This window comes from Caretta caretta, chromosome 20, assembly GCF_965140235.1.
Source record: "Caretta caretta isolate rCarCar2 chromosome 20, rCarCar1.hap1, whole genome shotgun sequence".
Classification (NCBI taxonomy): domain Eukaryota; kingdom Metazoa; phylum Chordata; order Testudines; family Cheloniidae; genus Caretta; species Caretta caretta.
The window spans coordinates 21305695-21331792 of NC_134225.1; the positions used below are offsets into that span (position 1 = coordinate 21305695).

At 59.3% G+C, this 26098-nt stretch overlaps 2 protein-coding genes across 2 annotated transcripts; both read right to left on the reverse strand.

Annotated features, from left to right (window-relative positions):
• Window positions 1–2939: 2939 nt before the first annotated feature.
• Window positions 2940–12120, reverse strand: BEST2 (bestrophin 2). The gene is made up of 10 exons (XM_048831772.2): window positions 11926–12120; window positions 8862–9040; window positions 8490–8584; window positions 7733–7966; window positions 6601–6755; window positions 5899–5976; window positions 5481–5633; window positions 5131–5211; window positions 4734–4888; window positions 2940–4102 (listed from the first exon to the last, which is right to left on the reverse strand). Exons 2-10 carry the CDS (start codon window positions 9011–9013, stop codon window positions 3523–3525), a joined length of 1683 nt encoding a protein of 560 aa, XP_048687729.2. The 5' UTR covers window positions 9014–9040; window positions 11926–12120; the 3' UTR covers window positions 2940–3522.
• A 3525-nt stretch (window positions 12121–15645) lies between these two features.
• Window positions 15646–25973, reverse strand: GET3 (guided entry of tail-anchored proteins factor 3, ATPase). Its single transcript, XM_048832260.2, has 7 exons — window positions 25651–25973; window positions 24704–24851; window positions 23932–24080; window positions 20798–20948; window positions 20293–20400; window positions 16889–17086; window positions 15646–16310 (listed from the first exon to the last, which is right to left on the reverse strand). Exons 1-7 carry the CDS (start codon window positions 25809–25811, stop codon window positions 16179–16181), a joined length of 1047 nt encoding a protein of 348 aa, XP_048688217.2. The 5' UTR covers window positions 25812–25973; the 3' UTR covers window positions 15646–16178.
• Between the last annotated feature and the right edge of the window lie 125 nt (window positions 25974–26098).

The window sequence follows — 26098 nt, forward strand, 5'->3', positions numbered from 1 at the left end:
TCTCCAGCGCTGTTCAGCTGCAGAGCTCCCTGGTCCCCAGACAACGTCGCTAGTGTTAGCCCCACTTAGCAGATGGGGAAACTGAGGTGCCCAGCAGGCCCAGGGCAGAGCTGGGAATAGATCTTCCCTGCGGCTTCTAGATTCCAGCCTGCAGAAGAGAATAGCAGCCCCGCTCCCTCCCATTGGGGTGGTTGGTACTCCTGGGCCTGGGACTTAACGAGTGCAGCTCCAGGCTGCAGGGATCCCCCTGTTCCCTCTAGCACCCTCCTACAGGAGGGAGTTCCCAAGGGAAGCGGGTGATCTCCCAGGGCCAAGCAGAGACAAACTTCCCCCCTCAGGGGAAGCTGGCACATAGCGCCAGGGGCTGCTGGTGGAGAACAGCAGGACTGGAGGCAGGAGCTGCTGTGCTCTGAGCAGAGCCCCCGGCACATGGCCAGCTGCCCAATTCTCTCCTGCAACATGAGAGCGGCTCTGGGTGCTGCTGGAGAGAGAGGGTGTTGGAGCAGGGCCTGTGTGTTCCTCCACTTCTCCCCCACGCCCCTGGCTGCCCACCTCTCACCATCGCAGGGACTCCCCCATGCCCGACGTTCTCTGCCCCTATTTACTCCTTCCAGCTCATATCATAGATCTCCTCCCCCCCCCCCATTCTTCCCCTGGGCTGGGGCTGCTCAGGGCTTGTCCCACAGGCTCTACTCCTCCTTCTGGCTGGGAGCTAAATCTGGGTGTGAATCTCCCAATTTCTCAGCCCCAGGGGCAAAGAGGAGGTGGGGTCTGGACCCTACAGCCAGCTGTGGAAACTCTATTTGCAGGAGTGGTCCTAAGCTGCTGGCTGGGGCTCCCCGTGTCCCCTGTATTCCTCCTTCCCCACTAGGTTTCCCCACCCTTGAGGCATCTGGCTCTCTCTGCCTTGACCGGGCCCTGAAAGTTTGCAAGGTAGCAGCTGGGGCGTTTAAAAGTTGTGGCAGGATCGACCCACAGCCCCAGGCCCTCACAGGCTTTCTCTGTACAACCGTGGTGAGCCCTGCAGGGGGGGCAGGTTTAAAACCATCCATCCATGCAGGAGAGCAGGGGCTACTCTCGCAGGCACAGCCGGGCAGGACCCCTGGGCTGGGGCTGCTTCCCTTGGCCTTTGCTAAACAGCAGCTGCTCTGGCTTAATTCAGACTGGGTTTGAGCCAATTTCAACTGGAGCCAAACAATTGGGGGTGGGGGGGGTTGGTTCAGTTGAAAACCTGGCTGTGAGTTAAGGGGCCTGGAGTTTTTTGACCCGGTTTGGCTGAAGGTGGATTGAGGCTGGAGTTAAAGGACACGGTGATTCCCTGCTGGGCCGGTGAGGCCCCGGGGGCCCTTGAGCCAACTCTGTACCCATCTCAGTCCAGCCCCCCAATTCCCCCAGACTCAGGGGATGTGGACAGCTCCCTGCTTCGAAAGCAGGCCCTGAGCGGCTGTGCCTCGCTTTCCCCCTCCCTCAAAGGAGACGACACCCCCACCTTTCCGCTCTTAATCACAGCAGCTGGCCTGGGCATTTCTGTGAGCCCAGCCACTCAGCTGCCTTAGGGAGAGCGCACGGGGCTGTAGATCAAACCGGGTTGGGGCAGGTGCCCTCAATGCTGGCCCGGCTCTTGCTCTGCCTGGCTTTCCAGCCCTGGGGGGCGGGAGGGTGAAGCAGCTACACCCCCTCGAGGTGTTTTTGGGTTGAGACCAGAAGGGCAAATTGGGACCATCTCCAGCCACCTGCCCACAAACTCCACCCCCCAGATCAAGCACAAATTCTGGCTGAGCGGGCCTACGACTGCGTAGGCCAGGGGTCAGTCGGGGCTTAAAAACTGCCCCCAATGGGCAATCCATCAGCCCTGGTTCTGCCCCCTCTCTCTTAGGGGCTTGGCCAGCCCAGCTGCAAGCTCGGGGGCCAGCAGGAATCTCCTCCCTGTGAGCTGAGCTCAGGGCCAGTCTGGGTGCTACCGGCCAGGAGCAGCCAGCGAAGGGGTTTTTCTGTCCACGCCCTGCAGCGGCTCTTAGGAGCCTGACGTGAGCCTGCCCCCCGCGAGCTGTCGACCCAGGGCGGTGAGGGCAGCATGGACTACTACCAGATGTGAGCGGTTTTTAAGCCCTGAGCTCGGCGGTGGGAGACCGGCTCTCCTGGGGCCCAGGGAGAACGGTTTCAAGCACCACCTGGGAGCATTGCTCCTTATTATATGCAGATGCAGCCACCTCTGGGGTGGGACACAGCTGCTTCTTATATGCAGCTCCCTCGCCCAGCACTGAGATGCAGCTCAGAGCAGAAGATGTAGCTGTTCAAACTAGGCTCAGGCTCTGAACCTGCTGGCCCACCCCCTTCCAGGGCCCCCCCTGGGTTCTACTCCTGCCCCCAGGGGCCAAATACCAGCTCCCCACTGCCACCCCCATGGCACAAACGTGAGAAAACAGGGCCGTGCGCAGGAGCAGTGCTGTAGTTAATGATGAGGACCTTTCCCTCATCTACGCCCAGGGGCAGGTCCCACCCCGGGGCATTCCTGGTCCAGCCACAGGCCGACATCACTTCTCCAGCAGGGTCCTAGCCCAGGCTCCGTACCCCACTGAGGGAATGTGAGCCAGAGGCACTGGGCTGGTAAGAGGGGCCACCAGCCCTGGTGCAGCCCTAGGAGGATACTGAGACAGTAACACCTGGGTCAAGAGGCCCTGGCCTGTGTTTCCTGCACCGCTACCCCGCCCCCTTCACCAGCCCACTTTATTTTAAACATGAGCTAAGTTTCTGGAGGTGGGACTGGCCCCATCGCCTCTGTCCAGCAGAGCGCATCAGCCCTGCACAAGAGATCTGAGTGATAGTAGTTCCTTGCGGCAGAGGGGGAAACTGAGGCACGCAGCTGCTCCTGCCATACTGCAGCCAGCCTTCCCAGCAATGCCCCCACCACCCTCCCCTGCACAAGACCCCACTGAAGAGCAGCTTAATAAAATTATATTTAAAAAGGCAGGAGCCAGACTGTGAAAGAAAAGGGATTGAGCCATTTCCCCCAGCCACAGAGGGGTGAGGCTCCCCCCGCATCTCAGCCGCCTCCCCCCCATGTCCAGTCCCGGCTGGCGAGTGAGGGTAGAGGCCGGGGCAACCCAGCGCTAATGAAACGATGCCTCCGAGATTGAAGTTTGCAGCAGGGCCCCCCCCCTGTTCTTCGGGGATGAGAGTTGAGGGGACCACAGCTGGGTCCAGCACGGATCAGCCAGCAGGGGGTGCTGCACCACCAGGGCCCTGCCCGTAGCTGGGGAGACAGGAAGCAGACGGGTCTGGGTTGCTGGGGATGGGGGGGGAGCACTGATGGGCCTCCAATTAGCACCCCCCCATTTGAACCGTTCATCTGGCAGCACCAGATCTGTCTGGGCTCAGCTACCTTTGGCCCAGAACCAGGCCTCTCTGCCATCTCATCTAGGTGTCGGGGCCGCGCCCCCTGGCTATGGGGGGTCACCCGGCTCTGGGGTTTGGCCCCTCCTTCCCCTGGCCACAGGGCGTCTCTGCGCGGCACGTCCCGGCTCACGCCGTGGTCTCCTCCTCGATGGGGTTCTGCAGCCAGGGGCGGTAGCCGGCGCTGGGGGGGCTGCTCCGGGCGGGGGACTCCTTGGCGGCTCCAGGCTGCAAGAGGAAGGATGTGTCCACGAGGGGCCCCGTATCCTGCGGCGAAGGGAAGCCGCCGGCCACAGGGGCGGCGCTGTCAGGGTGAAGCAAGGAGACCTGGGACTGCTGGGCAAGGTCCGACTCCTCGGGCAAGGCCTCCTCGTGGCTGCCTGTGGCCCAGTGCCCGGCTTCCTCGCCCCCCTCCCAGCCCCGCTGCTCTGGGGCGAAGGGCCCCTCGCTGAGGGGCGGGCGGCGGGCGGGGGGCCCACAGCTGCAGTCCGTGCTCTGCGTGTCCTGGCACAGACAGCTGTAGGAGGTGGAGGCCTCCGAGACGCAGCTGTTCTTGCGGCGCAGCAGCGAGAGGCGCCGGCCGAAGCTGCCCGGGGCGGGCCCCGCGGACAGCAGCCGGTTCAGGAGGTGCAGGGGGACGTGGCGGCTCGGCTCCAGCCCCTCCTCGATCTCCTCCAGCGGCTGGAACTGCATGTCCTCCTTGGGCAGCCTGCAACGGAGAGACCGGGGATTGGAATGCAGCCACCTCTGGGGTGGGGCAAAGCTGCTCATTCTACATACGCTGAGCTGCAGCCAGCTCTGGGGTGGGGCACGGCCCCTCATTATACAGGGATCCCTCACCCGGCACTGAGCTGCAGCCAGCTCTGGGGTGGGGCACGGCCCCTCATTATACAGGGATCCCTCACCCGGCACCGAGCTGCAGACAGCTCTGGGGTGGGGCACGGCCCCTCACTATACAGGGGTCCCTCACCCGGCGCCAAGCTGCAGCCAGCTCTGGGGTGGGGCACGGACCCTCATTATACAGGAATCCCTCACCCGGCACTGAGCTGCAGCCAGCTCTGGGGTGGGGCATGGTCCCTCACTATACAGGGGTCCCTCACCCGGCGCTAAGCTGCAGCCAGCTCTGGGGTGGGGCACGGCCCCTCATTATACAGGAATCCCTCACCCGGCACTGAGCTGCAGCCACCTCTGGGGTGGGAGGCTCCGAACTAAGCAGGTTCCAGGAAGGGGCGGCATCGTTACCATCCTATCCGCCTTAGTCAGACCTCAGCAGAGACGCCCAAGTGCCCCTGGGATCCTGGTGGTCCAGGGGCCAACCAAGGGAGCTCCCCCAGGCTTACGTCATGTCGAAGGTGGAGCCCTGGAAGGACGGCTGGTGCAGCAGGAAGACGGTGGCCGCCGTGTACGGGGCGCGGGGGTTGGAGGCGTCCCAGTAACGGTCCTTCTCCAGCAGGGGCAGGTCGTCGTACATCTCGTCCACCGCCATCATGGAGACCTGGGGGGCAGGGGAGGGGTCAGGACCCCTGGGTTCTAGCCCCCACTCTGGGAGGGGAGTGGGGGCCTGTGGTTAGAGCGGGGGCAGGGCTGGGAGCCAGGACTCCTGGGTTCTATCCCTGGCTCTGCCCCAGACTGACTGGGTGAGCTGGAGCCAGACACTAAGTTGGGGGAAGGGTCCCTGCTGGGTGTCTGTCAGGACCACACAGTCTATGGGGCTGGCAGCGGGGTGGGGGGAAGCACCTGGAAATTGCGGTCGATCAGCAGGTTGGTTTCGAAGTCGTCGTCGTCCTCCCCAAAGGGATTGATCAGCTGCTCAGCCACCTGGGGGGAGCAGGGCTCAACTGGAGTGGGGGGGGCAGACCCTCCCCCAGCTCCCTGCCCCCCCAAAACCCCTGCCAGTCCTGCCCCTCCCCCTGCCCCCCCAACACCCCTACCAGTCCCGCCCCTCCCCCCAGCTTCCTGCCCCCCCAACCCCTTCTGGGAGTCTTCCCACCCTCATACCCTGCCTGACCCCCTTTGCCAGCCCCAAACCTGCACCTCTGTCTTGCCCCCGCCCCCCAGGAGCCAGAGAACAGCCCCCCGCCCCGCACCTTGAGCCAGCCCACGTAGAAGAAGAACTGCAGCAGGGTGAAGACCGGCACACACAGGTCCAGGTCGTGGCCCTCATAGCCCTGGGCTGGGTCCAGGAACTGACGCCCGATCAGACAGGCCACGAAGAAGCTGTACACGGCAATGGTCACCACCTGGGGGCAGGGGCGGAGAGTCAGGGCAGCGCCGGGCCCAGAACCCCGGCATCCGGGCTCCCCAGCCCTGCCCCTCCGCTCTTCATCCCATCCCAGGGCCGGGCCTGGAACCCCGGCGTCCGGGCTGCCCCTCCCCTCCCCATCACCTCCCCTCCCCATCCCAGCGTCCGGGCTCCCCAGCCCTGCCCCTCCCCATCCCAGCACTGGGCCCGGAACCCTGGCGTCCGGGCTCCCCCAGCCTCCACTCCATGGGGTCGGAGCTCACCTGTGTGTAGACCAGGGGGACGCTGATCCAGTCGTAGTGGAATAACATGCTGCAGTTTGCACGGAAGTGATTCAGCTCCTGTGGGGGGGAAAGGGGAGCAGATCTCTGCTGGGGGGGCAGCTCGACAGCCCCCCAGGGACAGACTTGGGGCATCCCCACGAAATGCCCCCTGCCCAGCAGAGCCCCCACCACTGCTAAGGTGTCTCCCCACACTGGGGTCCCCTCTAGAGCTGGGGAGGGCTCAGTCTCCCCCATCAGCCCCCAGTTAGTGCTGACAGAACACAGCCAGCCGGGGGCTGAGCAGAGACCCAGCAAACTCATTACCTGGCAGATGAGGCCCTGGATTTGCCAGTCACCACCAGGGCCTGGATTCAAACCAGGTAGGACAAGTGGTAGAACCCAGGCATCCGGACCTCCCACGCCCCTACCCAGAACCCAGGTGGCCAGGGCTGACCCACCCCCCTCCCCACCCACAGCCGGGCACAGAACCCCTGGTGCCAGGGTTCCCACCCCATCCAGAGCCAGGCACAGAACCCAGGCATCCGGGGCTCCCACACCCCAAGCCGGGCACAGAACCCAGGCATCCGGGGCTCCCACACCCCAAGCCGGGCACAGAACCCAGGCATCCGGGGCTCCCACACCCCGAGCCGGGCACAGAACCCAGGCATCCCCAGTCAGTCCCCCACCTCCGTTTCCACCCACCTCCATCAGCATCTTGAGGGCGCAGTTGTCCCGGACGCGCCCCTCCTTGCGAGCCTGGGCCACCAGGTTGGTGAACCAGACACAGGGGATCCAGTACTTGTTGTAGGACGAGCTCAGGTTCTCGTATTTCTTGCGCTCCTCCCGGGTCATGAAGCCTGCGGGCGAGAGGAAGGGGTCACCCAGCCGTCCCCACAACCCAGGCCGGGGACCAAACCTGCGGCCTCTGCGCCCTGCAGCCCCTCCGGCCCCAGCTGCAGGGACTCACATGTCTCTGCGAGGTCTGGCCACCAGGGGGAGCAGGAGAGGCACATGGGGTTCGCCTCCAGCATGAGCACCCGGGACCCCTGGGGCACAAACTGCCCCAACCTCAATGCGCAGGGGCGGGGGAGGATTGTTACCACCTGCCCCTCCCCCCGTTAGACGCCCCTTTCGTCAGCCTCCCTGGACAGTCCCCCCACCCTCTAAACAGATGCTACACTGGGACCCCTCACCTGGCACTGAGATGCAGCTGCTTCTGGGGTGGGGCAGGAGGGCTGTTTATCCAGGGACCCCTGGCCCGGCCCTGAGATGCAGCCTCCTCTGGGGTGGAGCAGGGGCTGTTTATCCAGGGACCCCTGGCCCGGCCCTGAGATGCAGCCTCCTCTGGGGTGGAGCAGGGGCTGTTTATCCAGGGACCCCTGGCCCGGCCCTGAGATGCAGCCTCCTCTGGGGTGGAGCAGGGGCTGTTTATCCAGGGACCCCTGGCCCGGCCCTGAGATGCAGCCTCCTCTGGGGTGGAGCAGGGGCTGTTTATCCAGGGACCCCTGGCCCGGCGCCGAGATGCAGCTGCTTTTGGCACGGAGGCTGCTTCACAGCTGCACGGCCGCGCCAAGGTTTTGATCAGGCCGCGACGTGAGACCTGGGCACGGCTGAAGCAGCGGGAGGGCGTTCGGGAGGCAGTAAGGAATTCCCGGTGCTGGACGCCGGCCAGGACGCCGGGGTTCAACGCGCCCCCGCGGCTCAAATGCGAAGTGGCGTTTTACTGGCCGCGAGGGGCCCTGGATTTTGTCTCCCAGCTGATCGGGACAGGAGAGCGCCCCCTGCTGAGCCCCCGCCCCGCTCCCTGCAGCTCCCCCCCGCCCCCGGCACCGACCTGCCTCCACCACGTGGTCGATGGTGGGGAACCGCTTGAAGACGGCGGTGCTGATGGAGCGCAGAAGGAGCACGGCCGAGAGGCTGCCGTAGCGCATCAGGGTGCGGCGGTAAAGCCGGCCTCGCTCGTCCCCGCCGTGCACGGTGCCGGAGATGGTGCACATCAGGCGGTCGGGCATGGGCATGCAGGTGTACTGACTCCACCACCGGTTCACCACCAGCGTGACGTAGAAGCCTGCAGGCAAAGGGACAAACGCTGGAGTCAGGGGCCGAGCCGGCCACAGAACCCCGGCGTCCTGGCCCCCAGCCCTGCCCGGGGTTGCGGGGGGGACACGGACGACAGAAAACAAGCCCCAAACCCAGACAGGTCAGCGGGGTCCAATGGGGCTGGGAGAGGCTCCGTTAATGCCCCTTCCCCAGCTGGCCAGCAGGAGTCGCTCACTCTCATCCCCATTCGACTGGAGGGTCCCAGCCCTGGCTTGAGGGGCCTAGCGGGATTCGAACCCACGGCTGGTCCCTCCCTGGTGGGAGAGCTGAGCCCCCACCCACAGCCCAAGCCCCCCCATCCCGCCTCATGGTGCTACAAACAGCCCAGAGGGGCATTCTGCCCCCCCCCAGCACTTTTTCACAGGGGGGATCCAGTAGGGCCCATATACCCTACAGTGCCTGCCCTGGGAGAGGGCAAAGGGCCTGGGGGAGGAGGGCACCTGTCTCACGCAGGGGGCTGGGCGGGGAATGTGGGGGGTCCCGGCTCGTACCCAGCACGAAGGAGACGGGGATTAGGTTGGCGTAGTTGTTGCAGTAAATCACCAGTTTCTCAAAGTAGCGTTTCTGATCCTCGGCCAGGACAAAGCTGCGGCGGGAGGGAGAGAAATGCAAGAAGCTCGGTGCCCTCGCCCGTGGGGTTTCCACACAGACCGCGCACGGGGATGGGGCGCCCACACAGACGTGCAAAGTGATGCCCGCCCCTCCCCCCCCATGAGAGTGCAAGCACACAAACGTGCGAGGGGCCGGGGGCCTGCTCTCCACCCACGTGTGCAAAGAGCCACAAGCGTGGGTGCAAGTCGCACGCCCACCACAGTTGTGCCCAGGCCCAGGGGTACGCGCGCGTGCAAAGGGCCCCCCCTCACCGGTAGGTCAGGCTGAGCCCCAGGTAGGTGGCGAAGAAGGCCAGGAACTCCTTGTACAGCAGCTTGTAAATGCTCCCGCGCCAGAGCAGGAGCAGTTTGTAGAAGCCCCCGAAACGGGCGTTGGCCACGCGGGCCGTGTAGGTGACGGTCATGGCGGGGTGGTGAGGGGGACACGGGCCCTGCAGAGACACATGGACAGCGATGGCCACGGGGCCAGAGAAATCAGAGATGGGAAAGGGCGGAAGGGACTTCAGGAGGGCAGGTGGGTCGCCCTGTGCCCTGGGGCAGGACTGGGGGCGACCCTCGTCCTCGCTTTGGGAGGGGAAGCCTGGTGCCACCCACCTGCACGCCAGCTGTGGCCCCGCTAGAGCCTTGGTTGTGTCACCTCCCCCGCACACCCTGTCTGTTGGCACGGTCTGTACAGCGCCTGGCACAGTGCGGTCCTGGGCCGGGACTGGGGCTCCCGTAATCCAAATAAGGAGGGAACAGGGGAGCCCAGGGAACCCCTGGCATGGGGGGGGCAGAATGTGGACCCTAGTAAGGGTGCAAGTGGATAATGGAGGAGCACACAGCCCTTGGCCTGGGGGAAGGGTCACAGAGCACCAGGCATGGGGGGCAGGGAGTCCCTGACACAGAGGGGGATGGGAGGGGCGCTACCCAGGCAGCTTGCAGGGTGATGGGGGGATGTGGAGTCTCTGGGACTTCACGTAACCCACTAGTAAATCACTGTATGTTAACCAGTCCTCAGCGAAAGAGACCCCCCCGGTCCGTAAACTCAGAGTCACTATTCCCACCTTGTAAATTTCCCCCTCACCCCCAGATGTTTGCCAGAAATTGGGGAGAAAAGAAAAGAAAAAAAGAAACTCAGCCCATGGCAAGTCTGTCCCTTCCCACCAGGATCTCAGACCCAGCCCCCTTTCTGGACTGCTCAGGAATCGGCTAATTCATTATTAATGTCCCCAGCCTGCTTTGCTTCCCCCCCACCCCCCCCAGCAAGGTTTGAAAGCCCTTTGCAGAAAGAAATTCCACTCACAAGACGCCACCCCGCTCCTCCTCTTTGTCTTGCCTTTCGCAAGGAGCCCAGAACCTTCCTTTGCACCGGGGATGGAGATTTTAAGGCCAGGCCCTATGTTTAGCCCAGGTGGCCATGAAAAGGCCAATGTTATCGGAGGGTTTGGGTTAAGACAGGGCCAAGGGCGGCCGGCGTGTTCCCGAGCCAGAGAGTTACACGCAGGGAAACACAGAGGCAAGATCGAGCCAAGGGAATTTGACGGGCGATCAGCAACTTTTGCCTTCTTAACACCCCTCTGTCAAAATGGGGTGTAAGCCCATCGGGGCGGGTCATTTCCCTAGGCTGGGAGACTCCAGCCACCTCTAAGATCGGGACCCCAATGGAAATCGAGGAAGTGGCTGAAATAGCTGGCAGAGAGCAAACGTGGCCGGCAAGTGGCATGAAAAGAGGCTGGGGAAAATACAAGTGAGGCAGCAAGTCTGTGCTTCTGTCCCCCATGTCGTCACAGCCGCACCTGCCCGGCTCTTAAAAGGCACCTACAATTATTGCCTTAGGGGAAAGGGGCCTTTTGTAAAAGCATTCCTTCTTTCCTAGCAGAGCTAAGCGACCCCGGGGTCTGCATACAGCAGGGAACCCACCCTCCAGCCCCCCCCCCCCCCTCTGAGCTCTAGATCAGACTCCCAGAGCTGGGCAGGGAGGTCTAGCCCTTAGAGTAGGAGGGGGACACATGGCAGCTGGGAGCCAGCACTCCTGGGTTCTGTTCACAGCTCCCAGCCACCTACTCTAACCACCAGGTGACCCCACTCACCCTCCCATTGCTGGGAACAGAATCTAGGAATCCCGACTCCCATTCCCTCCAGCCCTAACCACTAGACCCCACTCACCCTCCCAGAGCTGGGAACAGAATCCAGGAATCCCGACTCCCATTCCTCCCAGCCCCTAACCACTAGACCCCATTCCCTCCCAGAGCTGGGATAGAACCCAGGAGTCCTGGCTCCCAGTTTAAACCATTTTCCACAAAGGGACATTACAAAATGTATCCAGGTGGGGGAGGGAGTTTAAAGTGGTAAATTTTTAAAGCTTCAACTAACTAAACTTTCCAAGAATAATTCGATCGTCACTATTAACAGCATATTCCCAAGCTCGCCAACAGCCACCACTAAACCCGTCCGTTATCATCATATTCCCAGCTCAGCCAGTCTGATAACCACAAGAAACGAGCACATTTCAATAGTTAAAGAGCAATTATGAAAAATATTCCCAAAGTATTCTAACACCTAGCAGGGGTCTATCTGTGGGTGACAGGGGTCAGATTCATGATCTCACTGTCTTGCCAGGCCTGTCATCTCTCTGAGCCCCCAAATGATTTTCATACTCGTTATTGGGATTTTATTGCAGCCCCTTTCAAACCAGCCCAACTGCTCCGAGACTCCTTGTTTTAACCACAATTCTTCTGATCTCAGGTCTTTTTGTCCTTCAAGCTTCAGCTCCCGGAGTCATGTGATGAGCAGACGCTCCCCGGAGTTTCTCGCCTTGCTAGCTACAGAAAAAGGCTTGAAAGTGTCCGGCTCCAGCAGCTGCGACAGCAGAGGGCCAATAAAAACAGCCCTCAGGTGACCAGGTTTGTCAGCGCCTGTCTGGAGATTTTGTGACTGGTGGCGTGGGGTGGGGGGCACTTACTGACATCAGTTACACACACCCCCGGGCTTGTACAGCATGACTGGGGCTCTGAGGTGCTACCGTAATACACCTAATACTGTTCAGCCCCCAGCACAATGGGGTTCTGATCCTGGGCGCTACCATAATGACACCTAATCCTGTGCAGGATTGGGACTTGACAGGCAGGGCTCAAGGCTCCAGTCTGGAAAGGAGCTCAGCCCAGGGCCAGGTCTGCGGAGCTCCCCCTGGGGAAAGAGGGGGTGTCTGTGGAGATCCCAATACAGGCTCACTCCCCCCACCCCAAAGTCCCCACTGTCTGCTCCACACCGCACACTCCCACCCGCCATTCCCACCACGGCAGGGGCCTCGGATTTGGGGGAGCTTTGCACTGACCTTGTCTGGATCTTCCGGGTCTCTTTGCAATCAGACGCTGGTGGAAGAGAAATTAAACTGAAGGCAGCAAATCTATCCCCACTCTTCTCCTGGGGCGGGGCAAAAGGAGACAGGGCCTGGGGAGGAGCTGGCTGCTAAGCAGGTGAAGACACCCAGGGACGTCCAGGAGCTGGCAGCAGGACACCAAGGAGCTATTGCAGCTGCTTAAAGAGACCCCACTCCCCTGGGCTGCTGTTTAAATACCTCAGTGCCCACCCCTCTGACCTTTGTCCTCTCAGAGCCCCCCCTACGCATGGGGCCCGAGGCAACCGGCTCCCTCCCTCCTGTATTGGCTTCTTCCCTAGCTCTGTTTGACAAGTCAACACCTCCAAGGCTTGATTCCTCAGTAGGCAAACAGCCCAGACAATGGACTTTCTCCAGCCGGGAGTCTCCAAAGCACCCAGCACATTCTCCAGAGTTTTGCAACCCCCCTTTCCAGAAATGCAGGGCAGCCAGGACTCCTGGGTTCTCTCCCCAGCTCTGGGGGGGAGGGGGAGGAGTGGGGTCTGGTGGGTAGAATGGGGGGGTTTTGAGCCAGGGCTCCTGGGTTGTATACCTGGCTGGGGTGGGGGCAGGGAAGAGAGTCTAGTGGTTGGAGTAAGGGGGGAACTGGGAGCCAGGACTCCTGGGTTCTATACCTGGCTCTGGGAGGGGAGTGGGGTCTGGTGGTTGGAGCAGGGGGGTTGTGAGCCAGGACTCCTGGGTTCTCTCCCTGGCCAGGGGGCGGGAATGGAGTCTAGTGGCTGGAGCAAGGGTGGACTGGTAGCCAGGACTCCTGGGAGGGGGGTGCTGGGTCCTGCCCTCAGCCCCTGGCCAGGTGTGACCCAAGCGAGCAGGGCCCTGGGGCACTGCTAAGTGGGGTGATGATCCCGACCATAATGAGCAAGGCAGCTGCTGTGCCTGTGGGCAGGGGCTGGTGCAAACCCAGCACATATCTGGCTGAGCACCCAGCTGTCCCCCCCCCCCCCATCAGCCCTGCCCTGCCCTGCCCTGCCCTCTGGAAACAATGCAGGCTGGGGGCTCCCTGCTGGTGGCCTAGGGCAGGGTGAGCTCAGCCCTGCCCCAGAGCAACACACATCAACCCCTCCCCACACATGGGCTGGCAGGGGTCACTGGGGCAGCACCTAGCCAGAGGTTGATGCAAGCCCCTCCTCAATACCAGGCCTGAACCCCCCCTTCCCCCATCATCTCCTCTCCCAGCTCCTCCCTGGCACATGGACCTACCTGCAGTCCCCCCCACCCCCCTTCCTGTTTGTCTGCAAAGCCAGGGCTGGCAAGCGAGGAGGGGGCAGCTTGTGCCGGGTTAGGCAGTGGGGTGGGTAGCGTGGAGGGGAAGGGAGGCATCACTCCCAGCACAAGGGAGTGGGGCTGATACTGTTCTGGCAGCCCGGCACCCCTGAAAATGATGGCTGTAGAACCCAGGAGTCCTGACTCCCTGCCCTAACCCCTCGACCCCACTCCCCTCCCAGAGCAGGCCCTACTGGGCAGAGTCAACACCCCAGCTCTGAAACCCACCCCCTCATGCACTAACAGGAAATAGCCATGAGCAGGGCACTTGCCCTTTAAGATCAGCACTGGTGCCCACCGCCTTGCTGGGCAGCTTGGAGACACACGGCTGAGCAGGTCGGCACTAATGAGCCCCCCCAGCCCCTTGCTGGGGCAGACACAAGTTCCAGACACGGACGCGGAGAGACTTACATAACCCCCTCCTGGACGCACACGGGGCCCCACGTGTTTCACAACCCCATCGCTGACGCCTCACAGCCCTGCTGCGGGCGAGCGTGGGCAGAGTCGGCAGCGGGAGAAGCTGTAGCCTGCCCTTCCGGCCCAGGCAAAGCCAGAGTCTGGGAGGCCCAGTCACGGCCCCACCTAAGAAGGGAACCGAGGAGTCCTGGCTCCCACTGTGCTGTTCTGACTACTAGGCCCTGCTCCCCCCCACCCCCCAGTGCTAGATCCCAGGAGTCCTGGCTCCCAGCCCCCCTGCTCTAACCCCTAGACACCACTCCCCCCTCAGCTAGTGAGAGAACCCAGGAGTCCTGGTTCCCAGCCCCCCTGCTCTAACCCCTAGACACCACTCCCCCCTCAGCTAGTGAGAAAACCCTGGAGTCCTGCCTCCTACTGTTGGCTTTGATCCACAAGACCAGGGGTTCTCAATCTGTTGTCCTGGTGCACTCAGAGGCTTCCCATGTGAAAGGGGGTCAACCCCTCATTATGAATTAAAAACATGTTTTTACATATTTAACACCATTATAAATGTTGGAGGCAAAGCAGGGTTTGGAGTGGACGTCAACAGCTTGTGACTCCCCCATGTCATAAGCTCATGACCCCAACCCCCAGTTTGAGAACCCCTGCACAAGACCCACCCTCCTCGTTCATGACCATCATTTGAAGCCCCTTGAGATAAGGCTGGTGCAATCCCCCCTCCAGCTTCCCGGCAGAGCCTCAAGCGGCTGGGAAGGAGCCAGACAAACAAGGCAGGCGCTTGGTCCCCTTCCCCCAGTGCCCAGGCAGAGCAGGGCAGCAGAGATGGGCCATGGGGTAGGCCCCCAGCACCCTGCCAAGCCCAATTTAATAACAGCCTCCGGGCCCAATTCCACCAAGCAGAGGCAATTGACAGGGGGCTGGATTCAAACCGGGGTCACCCCAGTTTGCTCCATTTGCGGTCAGGGAAGGAACCAGGTCACCAAACCCATGGGGGGAAGGGGGGTTTCTGGGGGCAGCCCCCACTTGAGATCTGGGGTCTCCAGTGCCAGGGGGGGGGAAGGGAACAATGGCACCTTGGCTTGCTCCCTGTTCCCAGCCATTGCAGGGGGATCCTGTCGGAGGGCCTGGCCTCCTGGCTGGCACTTGAAATCATTATCCACCGGGTGCCCTCCCTGGATGAGCAACCTTACAGCTCTCTAGGGGGTCGAGAGGTTCCCCCACGGAGGACTGGGGCTCTCATCATACAGAGAGCTTGGGGGTCACGAGTTTGAGGGCCTCAGCCGCCAACCTGCCTTGCCAGGAGATGCGGACTTGAACAGGAAGCTGCATCCCCCTCCACGCTGGAGGAAGCTGCCCACAGGAGGCAAGGGGAGCCGAGCGAGAGATAGAGCAGCCTGAGGCTGCTCTAACTGATGCTGGGGCCCAGAATACAGGGAACGCCAAGGGGACTTGAAGCCCCACCCCCTCAGCCCACATGCAAGGATGGAGTGACTGAGAAGTTCTCCCCCACCAGTGTCAGGAGTTGCTTTTCTCCCTTCTGTGGGAGAACAGTCACTAGGCTCCATCCCCACCAGCCCCCTTGTCAATAGATCAATCGCACCCACAGAGGGATGACTGTCCTTCCCCAGCCCCTCTGCACTGCGTCGGCTGGTGCAGAGAGGGGGGCGACAGAACCCAGGCGTCCTGACGCCCCGTGTCCCTGCTCTAACCACTCGCTAGACCCCACGCCTTTCCAAGCTGGGAACCAGAACCAGGGAGCCCTCGCCACCCCCCCCCACGGTACTGCCTCCAAATCAAGGCTTGAGTCCCCACACAGGACAGTGACCACCCTGCAGGAAGCCATGTAGGCTGTGCCATGTAGAGGCTCCCTGCTGACACCCACCTCTGCTGGGCCAAGGGGCACCCCACTCCCATGTGCAGCCCCTCCCCCACGCAAAGAAAGTCCCAGCCCCTCCCCGCAAGAACACCCCACAGCTATACTTTCCTCAGATTTTTTTATTATTATTATTATTTACATGTTTTTCCTTAAGCTTCGGGGCCTCGGCTTTGTACAACACCTGGCAGAGCCCCCTCTGACTCCCAGCGCCCGGAGAACCCCCTCCACCGAGGGGGGGAGCAGCAGAGCATGCTGGGAGAAAGAGGGGAGGGGAAAGACAAGGGACCCATCTAGTGACCTGTAGTGGTGTAGCCCCCTACGGAAGGGAAGGGGGAGAAGGACGTGGATTGCTGGTTTTTAATGCAGCCTTGAGACTACGGGGGGGGGGGGGGGGGGCTGTGTTAAGGGGAGGGAGGGAATCCAGTATTCTCCCTGTGGCAGAGAGATCCTGCCCCTCCTTGGAAGGGGAAATAAATACGCCCCCCCCCCCACCCCTGCTGACTGCAAGCCTCCCTATCATGTGACAGACAGGGCAGGAAGGATTGTGCTCTGCGGGGGGGGGGGGGGGGGGCGGGGTCCTGGTGTGTAACTGACAAAGTGGAATGATCCAGACCGGAGCAGCGACCGCATGTCCCTAGTTGGTGCTGGGCGGCTTGTAGGGCTCCAGGAGGAGGCTGGAGAAGGTGTTGACTTTGTCGGCTCCTCGCACCTCGTGGGGCAGCAGCGGCAGCTTGACGATGTGGAAGTCTTCGTACAGGTCTTCCATCTGCAGGGGGTGGGGAGAGGTGAGAGAGAACCAGCCTCCCCCCACCCCCACCCCCACCCCAGAGGGGGCACAGGCTCTGTGGTCCCATTCGGCCGTTGGTCTCTCTGCTCAAGGGGCTTCGCTGCTTGGTGCCGTGGCACGGAGCCGTGGCCCCGCCACGAGCTGAGGCCTGACAAGCTGTGTCACACGCTGGCACTGGGCAGCAGAGCTGGAGGCCGGATCGGGCGGGGGGGGGGCAGCACCGAGCTGCTACGCCAGTGCTGGGTCTCATGTAGCAGCAGGGAGGGTTAAGGCCCCCAGGGCTGGGCTGGCAGATGCCTGGAGCCACTGGAATCCATAACAAAGGGGTTCTGGCTGCTGGGACACCTCTGTACCCACTGATCTCAGCCTCCCGTGCCAGAGGAGCCTACTCCAGCCCCTGGGGGGGTGGAGTTTGAGAAGGCTGGAAGCTGCCCAGTGGGGAAGGCGGGAAGGGAAGGTAGAGAAGGCCACGAGGAGCCCAGTCCAGGGGCAGGGAGTCTGCTAGAGGGAACCCAGAGGTATGGGTCCAGGGGGAAGCTGCCCAGCCCCCTCCCTACCTGGTCGAGATATTTGGACTGGATCTTGTGCCGGGCCTCGCACATCTTGCAGGGCTTCTCTGGGTCCGGGAATACCAGCTGGTTGACGATGATGTTGTGGGTGTCGATCTTGCACTTGGCCAGCTCCTGGATGAGGCGCTCGGTCTCGTAGAGCGACAGGAACTCAGCAATGCAGACGCAGATGAAGGTGGTCTGCTCCTGCCGGGTGGGGGATGACACCGTTACTCTGCTCTCAGGGCCCTTCCAGGACCCCCAGCGGGGAGGGGGGGTGGTGGTGTTGGGGGAGCACTGTTAGCCCCCATTTGACAGAGGGGGAAAATGAGAAACCAAGAATCGAAGAGATCTGCCTAGGATCACACAACACATCAATGGCAGAGCTGGGGATAGAATCCAGGAGTTCTGGCTCCCAGCTCTCCTACTCTAACCTGCTGGCCCTACTCACCTCCCAGAGCTGGGAACAGAACCCAGAAGTCCCCACTGCTCTTCCCACTAGACCATGCTCCCTTCCCAAGGCAAACAAAATACAAAGCTAATGAGAATCTCACCCCACTGACCTGTATGCAACCTTCTCCCAAAACCCATGTCACTGATTGAGACCTGTGCAGGAAACATGCACAGGAAGAAGAGTTTGTTAAGGGAACTTAAAAGCCAGGCAGGCTCCCAAACCAAGGACAGCATAGCTTAAGAGCAGATTTAAAATGATCTTTTCTTATGCTTAGTTGGGAAGTTCTCTGGGGCAGGGGCTATCCGTCTGTCCTGTGTCTGTCCAGCAGCCAGCGCTGGGGGTGCTACTGCAAAACACTAAATAAATACGCGCAGTCGCTTTTAAAAGAAAAGAGCTTTCCCAGGCAGGATTAGATCAACGGGCCCACCCAGGGCCCTGTCCCATCCCCGCTCCCAGGATGGGATCCACCGTGTCCTCTTGCCCAGGGTCACTGCTGCCACACTAGATCCCACCAATGGTTCACCGGATCCTCACCTGTGTGTGTGTGGGTCCTAACCACCCAGCCCACATTGCTCAGTGGCAGGGGAGGGAAGAGGTTAAATCAGAGAAGACTGCACCCGTGGGGGTGGGGTGGGAAGAGAAGGGATTCCTGCCTGACCCCACCAGGCAATCAGCGTCTGCCCTGCAGCATCCAGAGCTGGGAGCAGCAGATAATGGGTGAGAAGTGACACGGCCCCCGCCCGGCCCTTTGCTTTTCAGGGCAGACAGATGGTGGCAGACAGGAGGGTTCCCCCTGCGGCAGCGAATTCCACAGCAGCCTCGCAGGAATGCAAAGGGACTGGTGGGGCTGGGTTCACTGTCGCCCCGAGGGGCGTTGGCAATACCAGGTCTGATGCTCAGTTGCATTGGGCTGCTGGAGCAGCCCAAAGGGGGCCTTAAAAAGGTAGAAACTCCTCCTCCCTGCCCATGCACACCTCTGTGTGGGGTCGCTGGAGTATGCTGCCTTATTAGGGTTGCCAACCCTCCAGCATTGGCCTGGAGTCCCCAAGAATTAATATTAGTCCTTAATTAAAGATTATGTCACGTGAAGAAATCTCCAGGAATACATCCAACCAAAACTGGCAACCCTATGCCCTATAGCTATTCTCTGCTTCCCGGAGCTCATAGGAATCACAGCTCAAGGCTGCTCTAACTTGCACCAGCAGGGCCCCCAAAAACGCAGGGAGCACAAAAGTGACCGGAAGCAGTGTCCTTCATCCCTGCCCCATGTGCAAGAACAAAGGGACCAGGAATCAGCCCAACTCTGTCAGACTCCAGTTTGTATCAAATACCAGACAGAGCACCTTTCTCCGAAACCTGTTTGCAACTAGCCTTGGGCTAGTGCCAGAGAACTGGAAATTGACCAACCAAGGGGGTCAAACTGACCGGTCCAGTTTCACTGTCCCAAAGGGAGGGACAAACAAATGTCAAGAGCGCCAATGGACTGCTGAGATGTCTGGATGGCAGGTGCTGCAGGGATGTTGCCATCCCAACCGAAAAGATCCCTCCCCTTCCTACCCAACCCTGGCTACTAACACTTGAAGGAGTTTTTCCCCCTTGATGTAGGGAATCCACCTCTCCGGGAGGCAGTAGCTAGGTCAATGAAAGAATCCTTCCCTTGGACTACCCATGTTGATCTCACTCCAGTACTCAGGGCGTCACATTTTCATAGCCCTGTATGACACAGTTAGGTCTAACTTTTGGGTGTAGACTGGCCTGGGACTCAAGAAACTAGGCTCTCCCCCAGGCTCTGCAACAGAGCCCCGGGCAAATCATTTAACCCTCTTTGTGCCTCATGTGAAAATGGGGCGGGAGCTTCCCCCCTTCCTCGCAGGGATGCTGCAAAGATTGGATCTGAGCCCATCAGAACAGATTTCAAAATAGGTTCAGCTAAACAGGAACAAGGAACACAGAGTTCATCAGGAACAGCTAGTGTGCTTTAAATTCACATCGTATGTTAATCCACGTTAACTCGCAAGTGTAGACAAGCTCAGGCCACAAGAGCCAGGTAAGAACGTAGACAGAGGCCTTAACTGTAAGCTCTTCGATACCGTTCAGAGAACGGCCATGAGAGGAAAGGGGTGGAAAACATGCCTTACAGTGCTGGCCTCAAGGAGTGAGTCTATTTAGATTAAGGAGAAGGCTAAGGGCTGACCTGATCACAGTCTGTAAGTACCTCCCTGGGGACCAGATCATAGAGCTTTGTCTGCTAGACTGAACTGCCCAACAAACTCCAACAGCTGGATGCGGAAGCTGGAACAATTCAGATGGAAAGGTGGGGGCATGGAGGGTAATTTATCACTGGAAGAACTTAAGGGCTCTGGTGCATCCTCCATCACTGGCAATTTTTAACTCCTGACTGGCTGTTTTTCTGCTCTAGTTCAGACAGGAATGAATTCAGGCCGGTGCCCTACAAGTCAGACTAACCAGCGGTTCTCAAACCGTGTTAATGGAGTTGCCAGGGCTGGCTTAGATTTGCTGGGGCCCAGGGTCAAAGCCCAAGCCCTGGACAGAGGGACTAAGGTTACAGGCCCCCTGCCTGGGGCAGTGTGGCTTTGGCCCCCTTTCCCCCCATGGTGGCGGGGCTTGGGTGGGCTCAGGCTTTGGTCCCCTTTCCTGGAGTCCTGTCGTAATTTTTGTTGTCAGAAGGGGGTCGTGGAGCAATGAAGTTTGAGAACCCCTAGACTAGATGATCACACTGCTCCCTTCTAGCCTTAGGATCTATACGTGTAGGTCCCAGCACCCAGCACAATGGGGCCAGGTCGGGGCCTCTGGGTGCTACTGGAATACAGACAGATATTAATTGTGACAGTGTCTAAGCACTACGTGCCTTGAGTCTTCACTGCGTTCTGTGCGGGTGCTGGGCTCAGACAAAAAAGGCAACGATGGACCCACCACTTCCCCCTTGTTGAGTTCTTACCGGGTCTTTGAATTGCTCGCTCACTGACCGGATGACGGGGAGCGTCTCCTCCAGCTTGGAGGCCAGCTGGTCGGCATTCATGTCCCCCAGGCCAAGCATGTTACACATCTGGAGAGAGACAGGGAGGGAGGCAGGGTTAATAGTGATTCAATGCCACAGCTCAGCTCAGAGAACCGGCCAGTAGCTAGCGCTCCGAGCCCAACAGGGCCATGAGCTGGATGCAGTCCCACAGCAGGCTCAGCCAGCTGGACCCCAGGACGGGGTGTCCCATAGCCCCAGCCAAACCCAACCTGACTTACGCCAGAGGAATACAGAGCCATACCCACGAGGGCCCACGCCAGATCAGAGCCGTTGAGTGCGACACACCATGACCCACGCCAGAGCAATCGAACGCTGCACACCAGGGCCCAGCCCACGGTCTAGCTCAACCCCACCCAGATCTAGAAAGAAAGCTACTTGCCGAGAAGAACCATGCAATGGCTCCCCAGCTCCCTTCCCCACTTACCTGAGATATGAAGGGGCTGATCTGGTTCTTTATCTGCATCAGGCGTCCCAGGCCCCGCTCCACGATAGTGGGGAAGTTGAGCAGTCGCAGTGTGTGCCCAGTAGGGGCTGTGTCGAACACCACCACGGAGAAATTCATCCCCTTCACCAGCCTGTATGTGCCAGACAGACATTAGCACCAGGGTCGGGAGCAAAACCTCCCTCAGCTCATTCCCACAAGACTCTGGGGAACCCCCCTTCCCTTCTCCCTAGGGCTGGTAAAAGGTGTCAGACTATGCAAACCAGTCTCCCGCCTCCCTGGCTGTAGTATATAACAGAGGGCTCTCTCCTCCCTCCCTCACCTTTGGAGGTGATCTTGTCCTGCATAATGGTACATCCCAGAGCACCTCTCTGTAATGGAAAGGAGGACTTGTGGCACGTTAGAGACTAACAAATTTATTAGAGCATAAGCTTTCATGAGCTACAGCTCACTTCATCGGATGCCTGCGGGAAGTGGCGCGGGCCAAGGGACATGCTGGTCGCCCTTCCCGCATCCCCCATTGGCCTGGAGCGGCGAACCGTGGCCAGTGGGAGCCGCGATCGGCTGAACCTGCGGACGCAGCAGGTAGACAAACTGGTCTGGCGTGCCATGGGTTTTCCCTGAACAAGCGGCAGACCGGCTTTGAGAACCACTGGCCTAGAGTGCCCTTCCACGTGCAGGGGAGGGGCTTGTTCTCCATATCTCCCCTCCCCACTGTAATAAACTCACACTTGGGTAACTAAGTCCCCTAGATAGGCCCCCACACAGGCTGAGCAGTGGCACCTAGCGGGGAGTTCACCCTCTGTGGTCCTTTCCATGCTTGGCACAAATTGGCGCAGTGGGTGGATTTTGTGATACCTGTTCCCAGAACTCTGGCCACGTTAGACAGGAGCTGGATGGCTCAATCAGCTGTCAGATGGGGGTGGATCTGGACTGGGATTGGCTACCTAGAATTTCATTCCCATAGTCAAGAGTCCCAGGTGAACTACACGCTGTGGAGGGAACGGGTTTTGCTTCTGCTCGGTTTACATTTCCAAATGCTTCGCTGAGAAGCCTTTCAGAGTAACAGCCGTGTTAGTCTGTATTCGCAAAAAGAAAAGGAGTACTTGTGGCACCTTAGAGACTAACCAATTTATCTGAGCATGAGCTTTCGTGAGCTACAGCTCACTTCATCGGATGCATACCGTGGAAACTGCAGAAGACATTATATACACACAGAGACCATGAAACAATACCTCCTCCCACCCCACTGTCCTGCTGGTAATAGCTTATCTAAAGTGATCATCAAGTTGGGCCATTTCCAGCACAAATCCAGGTTTTCTCACCCTCCGCCCCCCCCCACAAACTCACTCTCCTGCTGGTAATAGCCCATCCAAAGTGACAACTCTCTTCACAATGTGTATGATAATCAAGGTTGGCCATTTCCTGCACAAATCCAGGTTCTCTCACTCCCTCAGAGAGTGAGTTTGTGTGTGTGTGTGTGGGGGGGGGGGGGGGGGGGGGGGCGGAGGGTGAGAAAACCTGGATTTGTGCTGGAAATGGCCCAACTTGATGATCACTTTAGATAAGCTATTACCAGCAGGACAGTGGGGTGGGAGGAGTTATTGTTTCATGGTCTCTGTGTGTATATAATGTCTTCTGCAGTTTCCACGGTATGCATCCGATGAAGTGAGCTGTAGCTCACGAAAGCTCATGCTCAGATAAATTGGTTAGTCTCTAAGGTGCCACAAGTACTCCTTTTCTTTTTGCGAATACAGACTAACACGGCTGTTACTCTGAAACCTGTCATTATATACACAGAGACCATGAAACAATACCTCCTCCCACCCCACTCTCCCGCTAGTAATAGCTTATCTAAAGTGATCACTCTCCTTACAATGTGTATGATAATCAAGTTGGGCCATTTCCAGCACAAATCCAGGTTCTCACTCTCCTGCTGGTAATAGCCCATCCAAAGTGACCACTCTCTTTACAATGTGTATGATAACCTGGATTTGTGCTGGAAATGGCCCACCTTGATTATCATGCACATTGTAGGGAGAGTGATCACTTTAGATAAGCTATTACCAGCAGGAGAGTGGGGTGGGAGGAGGTATTGTTTCATGGTCTCTGTGTATATAATGTCTTCTGCAGTTTCCACAGTATGCATCCAATGAAGTGAGCTGTAGCTCACAAAAGCTTATGCTCAAATAAATTGGTTAGTCTCTAAGGTGCCACAAGTCCTCCTTTTCTTTTTTTGAGAAGCCTTTGTGATTGTTCTCAATAACTGTAATATTATGATCGAGCCTAGAGGCCCGAGCAGAGATCAGGGTCCCACTGTGTCAGGTGCTGCACAGTGTGAGAAGCCCTGCCCCAAAGAGCTCGCAGGGCAAACAGAAGAGCTGGACAAGGGAAATGCTCTTAGTTCCGCTTTACAGCTGGGGAACCGAGGCCCTAACAGCCACAGCCACTAGCCCGTAGTCACAGCAGACACCTCGGGCAAATAGAGGTCTTGAGTTTATGCCCTGTCCATTAGGTCATCCCTCTGACCCTGCCAACAGCTACGCACGCAGAGTCAGCAGGTGAACCCAGATCTCACAGGCCCAAACACGATGCCATGTGGATGTGTGGGGGTGAAAACGTATCCACCCTGAAGACCTATAGCCGTCTTCTGACTATAATGGTACACCCCACCCCCTTGCTGATGGTCTCTTACCCCCGTCCCATCCCCATGTGACAGATGTGCAGCCACATTGCTTAACACACTACAGGAAGGTGCTCAGACCAGTGACAAGTGCAGTATGAGAACCTATATAGAAGGCAGTCCTCTTTCACTGACAGATGGTCTCATTCCCACCCACAGTGCTGTAATCGTACATTCTAGTGACCCTCATCTATAGGTGGTCTCATCCCCTGCCTTGACAGCACATCCAACCCCTTCTCCTTTCCCCGCATAATGGTACATCCCAACCCCTCCTCCCCTACCACAGGTAGTCTGTCCCCAACCTCTCCTCCTCTGTGATAGGCGGCCTGCCCTTGTCACCCTTTTGTCAGATCTATTCCAACATCAACATCAACTAAGCTTCCCAATCTCTTCAGGCAAGTATCATGGGCCAGTGCCAGGCTGCCGAGCTCACCTCATCACCTCCGCATAGCTCATGGCCTCATCGATGCCGGGGAAGGCGCTCATGGCCTCCTGCATCATTTTCTTGCCCATGCTCAGCATGTTGTCCTCCTCAAAGAACTCATCCGGGAGCTCAGCCACCCCCAGGCTGGGGTCGATCTCCTGGGGAAAGGGAGGAGAAGGGGGCAAGCATTTAGCGAAGAGTGGCCTTCGCTGTCCAAATGACGGGAGACTTGTTGGCTCAGCACCAGCTCTTGCCTTCCACATGAGAGCATGACAGAGGGGAGATGAACACATTTCAGAATGCCTGATGGGTTAGAACAGGGGCTAGGAACCAGAGCTGCTGGATTCTATTCTCTGCTCTGGAAGGGGAGTGGGGTCTAGTGGTTAGAGCAGTGAGAACTGGGAGCCAGGACTCCTGGGTTTTATTCCCTGCTTTGGGAGTGTGGTCTAGTGTTTCGAGTGGTGGTGGTGTGGGGGGAACGGGACGGACGGACTAGGAGTCAGGACTCCAAGGCTCTAACTCTTGCCTCTGAAAGGGAAGTGGGGGCTAAAGGCTGGACAAAGGGAAACTGAGTCAGGATTCTTCCCCCCTCTCTTCCCAGTTCTAAGAAGCTTGATCGCGTGGTTAAAACAGGCAACTTGGAAGCAGGACTCCTGGGTCTGTCACTGCAAGCACTGGGGGACTCCGCTCCAGCCCTGCATGTGGCAAAATGAGCCATTGGAAACCCATCCTCTTCCCCCTTCCTCTCCTGCCCCCTCCCCGCCCACCAGCCCTAACTCACCATTGCAAACAGGTTGTCATAGCCCTTGACTTTCGTGGGGACCTTGGAGAATTTCTGGTCGAAGGCATCAGAGATGTTGTGGGCTGGGTCGGTGGAGATGATGAGGACGCTCTCGCGCACCTTTGACAGCTGCACGGCCAGGCTACAGCTGTTGCGGGGGACAAGTCAGTGGGCATGAGAAAGAGAATAGCTCTGGGAAATCCAAGGGGTTGGGAATAGCAGGAGGGGTGAGGCGTGGGATAGGGGGGCAGGGGGCACTTTCAACTCTCCCCTGCAGGAAGCATCTCACTCCCCCTGCCCAGCTGCAATGGTAGATTCCGGCTCCCCTGCAAGTAGTCTGTTCTCCTATTCCCCCCCCCCCCCCCCAGCATACTGGTACATACCAAGTACACCAGTAGAAGAGTCTTGTTCCTTGGTGCAATGGTATATCCCAAGCACTCCTCACAAGTTATCCCCCTCGCCACCCCCATAGTAATAACATGCCCAACCTCGCTATCATGGTACATCCCAACCCCTCTAAACGATCTTCCCACACCTCTCCCCTACACAATGGTACATCCCAACCCTTCTAGCCTACAGGTGGTGTCATTCTCCCTGTATACTGCCATGGTCCATTCTATTGGGCCCTCATCTACAGGCAGCCGCAAACTGCCCCCGTGATGGTACATCCAACCCTTCCTAGGGGCCTCGACACTCCCAACCGTCATCCCTCCCTCTCCAAAGTAATGGTACATCCCAACCACTCCCCCTTCTCTCTACATAATGGTACATCCCAACCCCTTCAGGTGGCCTTCCCAAGCCCCAACCGCTCCTCTTCCCCCCCCCCCCATAATGGTACATCCCAACCCCACAGGTGGCCTTGCCACCCCTTCTTCCCCCATAGTGGTACAGCCACGCACGCTCTCAGGCCCTCCGCCCGCTGTAACAGTCTAACCCACCCCCCTCACCTGCAGGTGGTTTTGCCCACTCCTCCCTTCCCCCCCACGAAGATCCACTTGAGGCTCCGCTGCTCGATGATGTTGCTCAGCGTCGGCTCCAGCGGTTCCACATCGGGGGCGTCCTCGAACTCGTCCGCCTCCAGCCCCCAGCCGGACCCCGCCGCCGCCATCTTGGAACCGGCTCACGTGACTCGGTGCTGCGCCAGACCATTCGCGGAGGAGGAAGCACCGAGTGAACACGCAGCGACAGAAGACGGAGCTGGGCCGCCCTACCCCGTCACGCTCGCCGTACTATCCCCCGCAGTCTACAGCAATGGTACAGTCCGACCACGCCCCCTCATCATCTGACTGGGTCACGCAACAAGCCCGCCCACCCTGATTTTGCCCGGAAAAGTTCCGCCCCTTTGCCTCATCTGATTGGTCCCTACGACATCTGCCTTACGTGATTGGGCTAAAG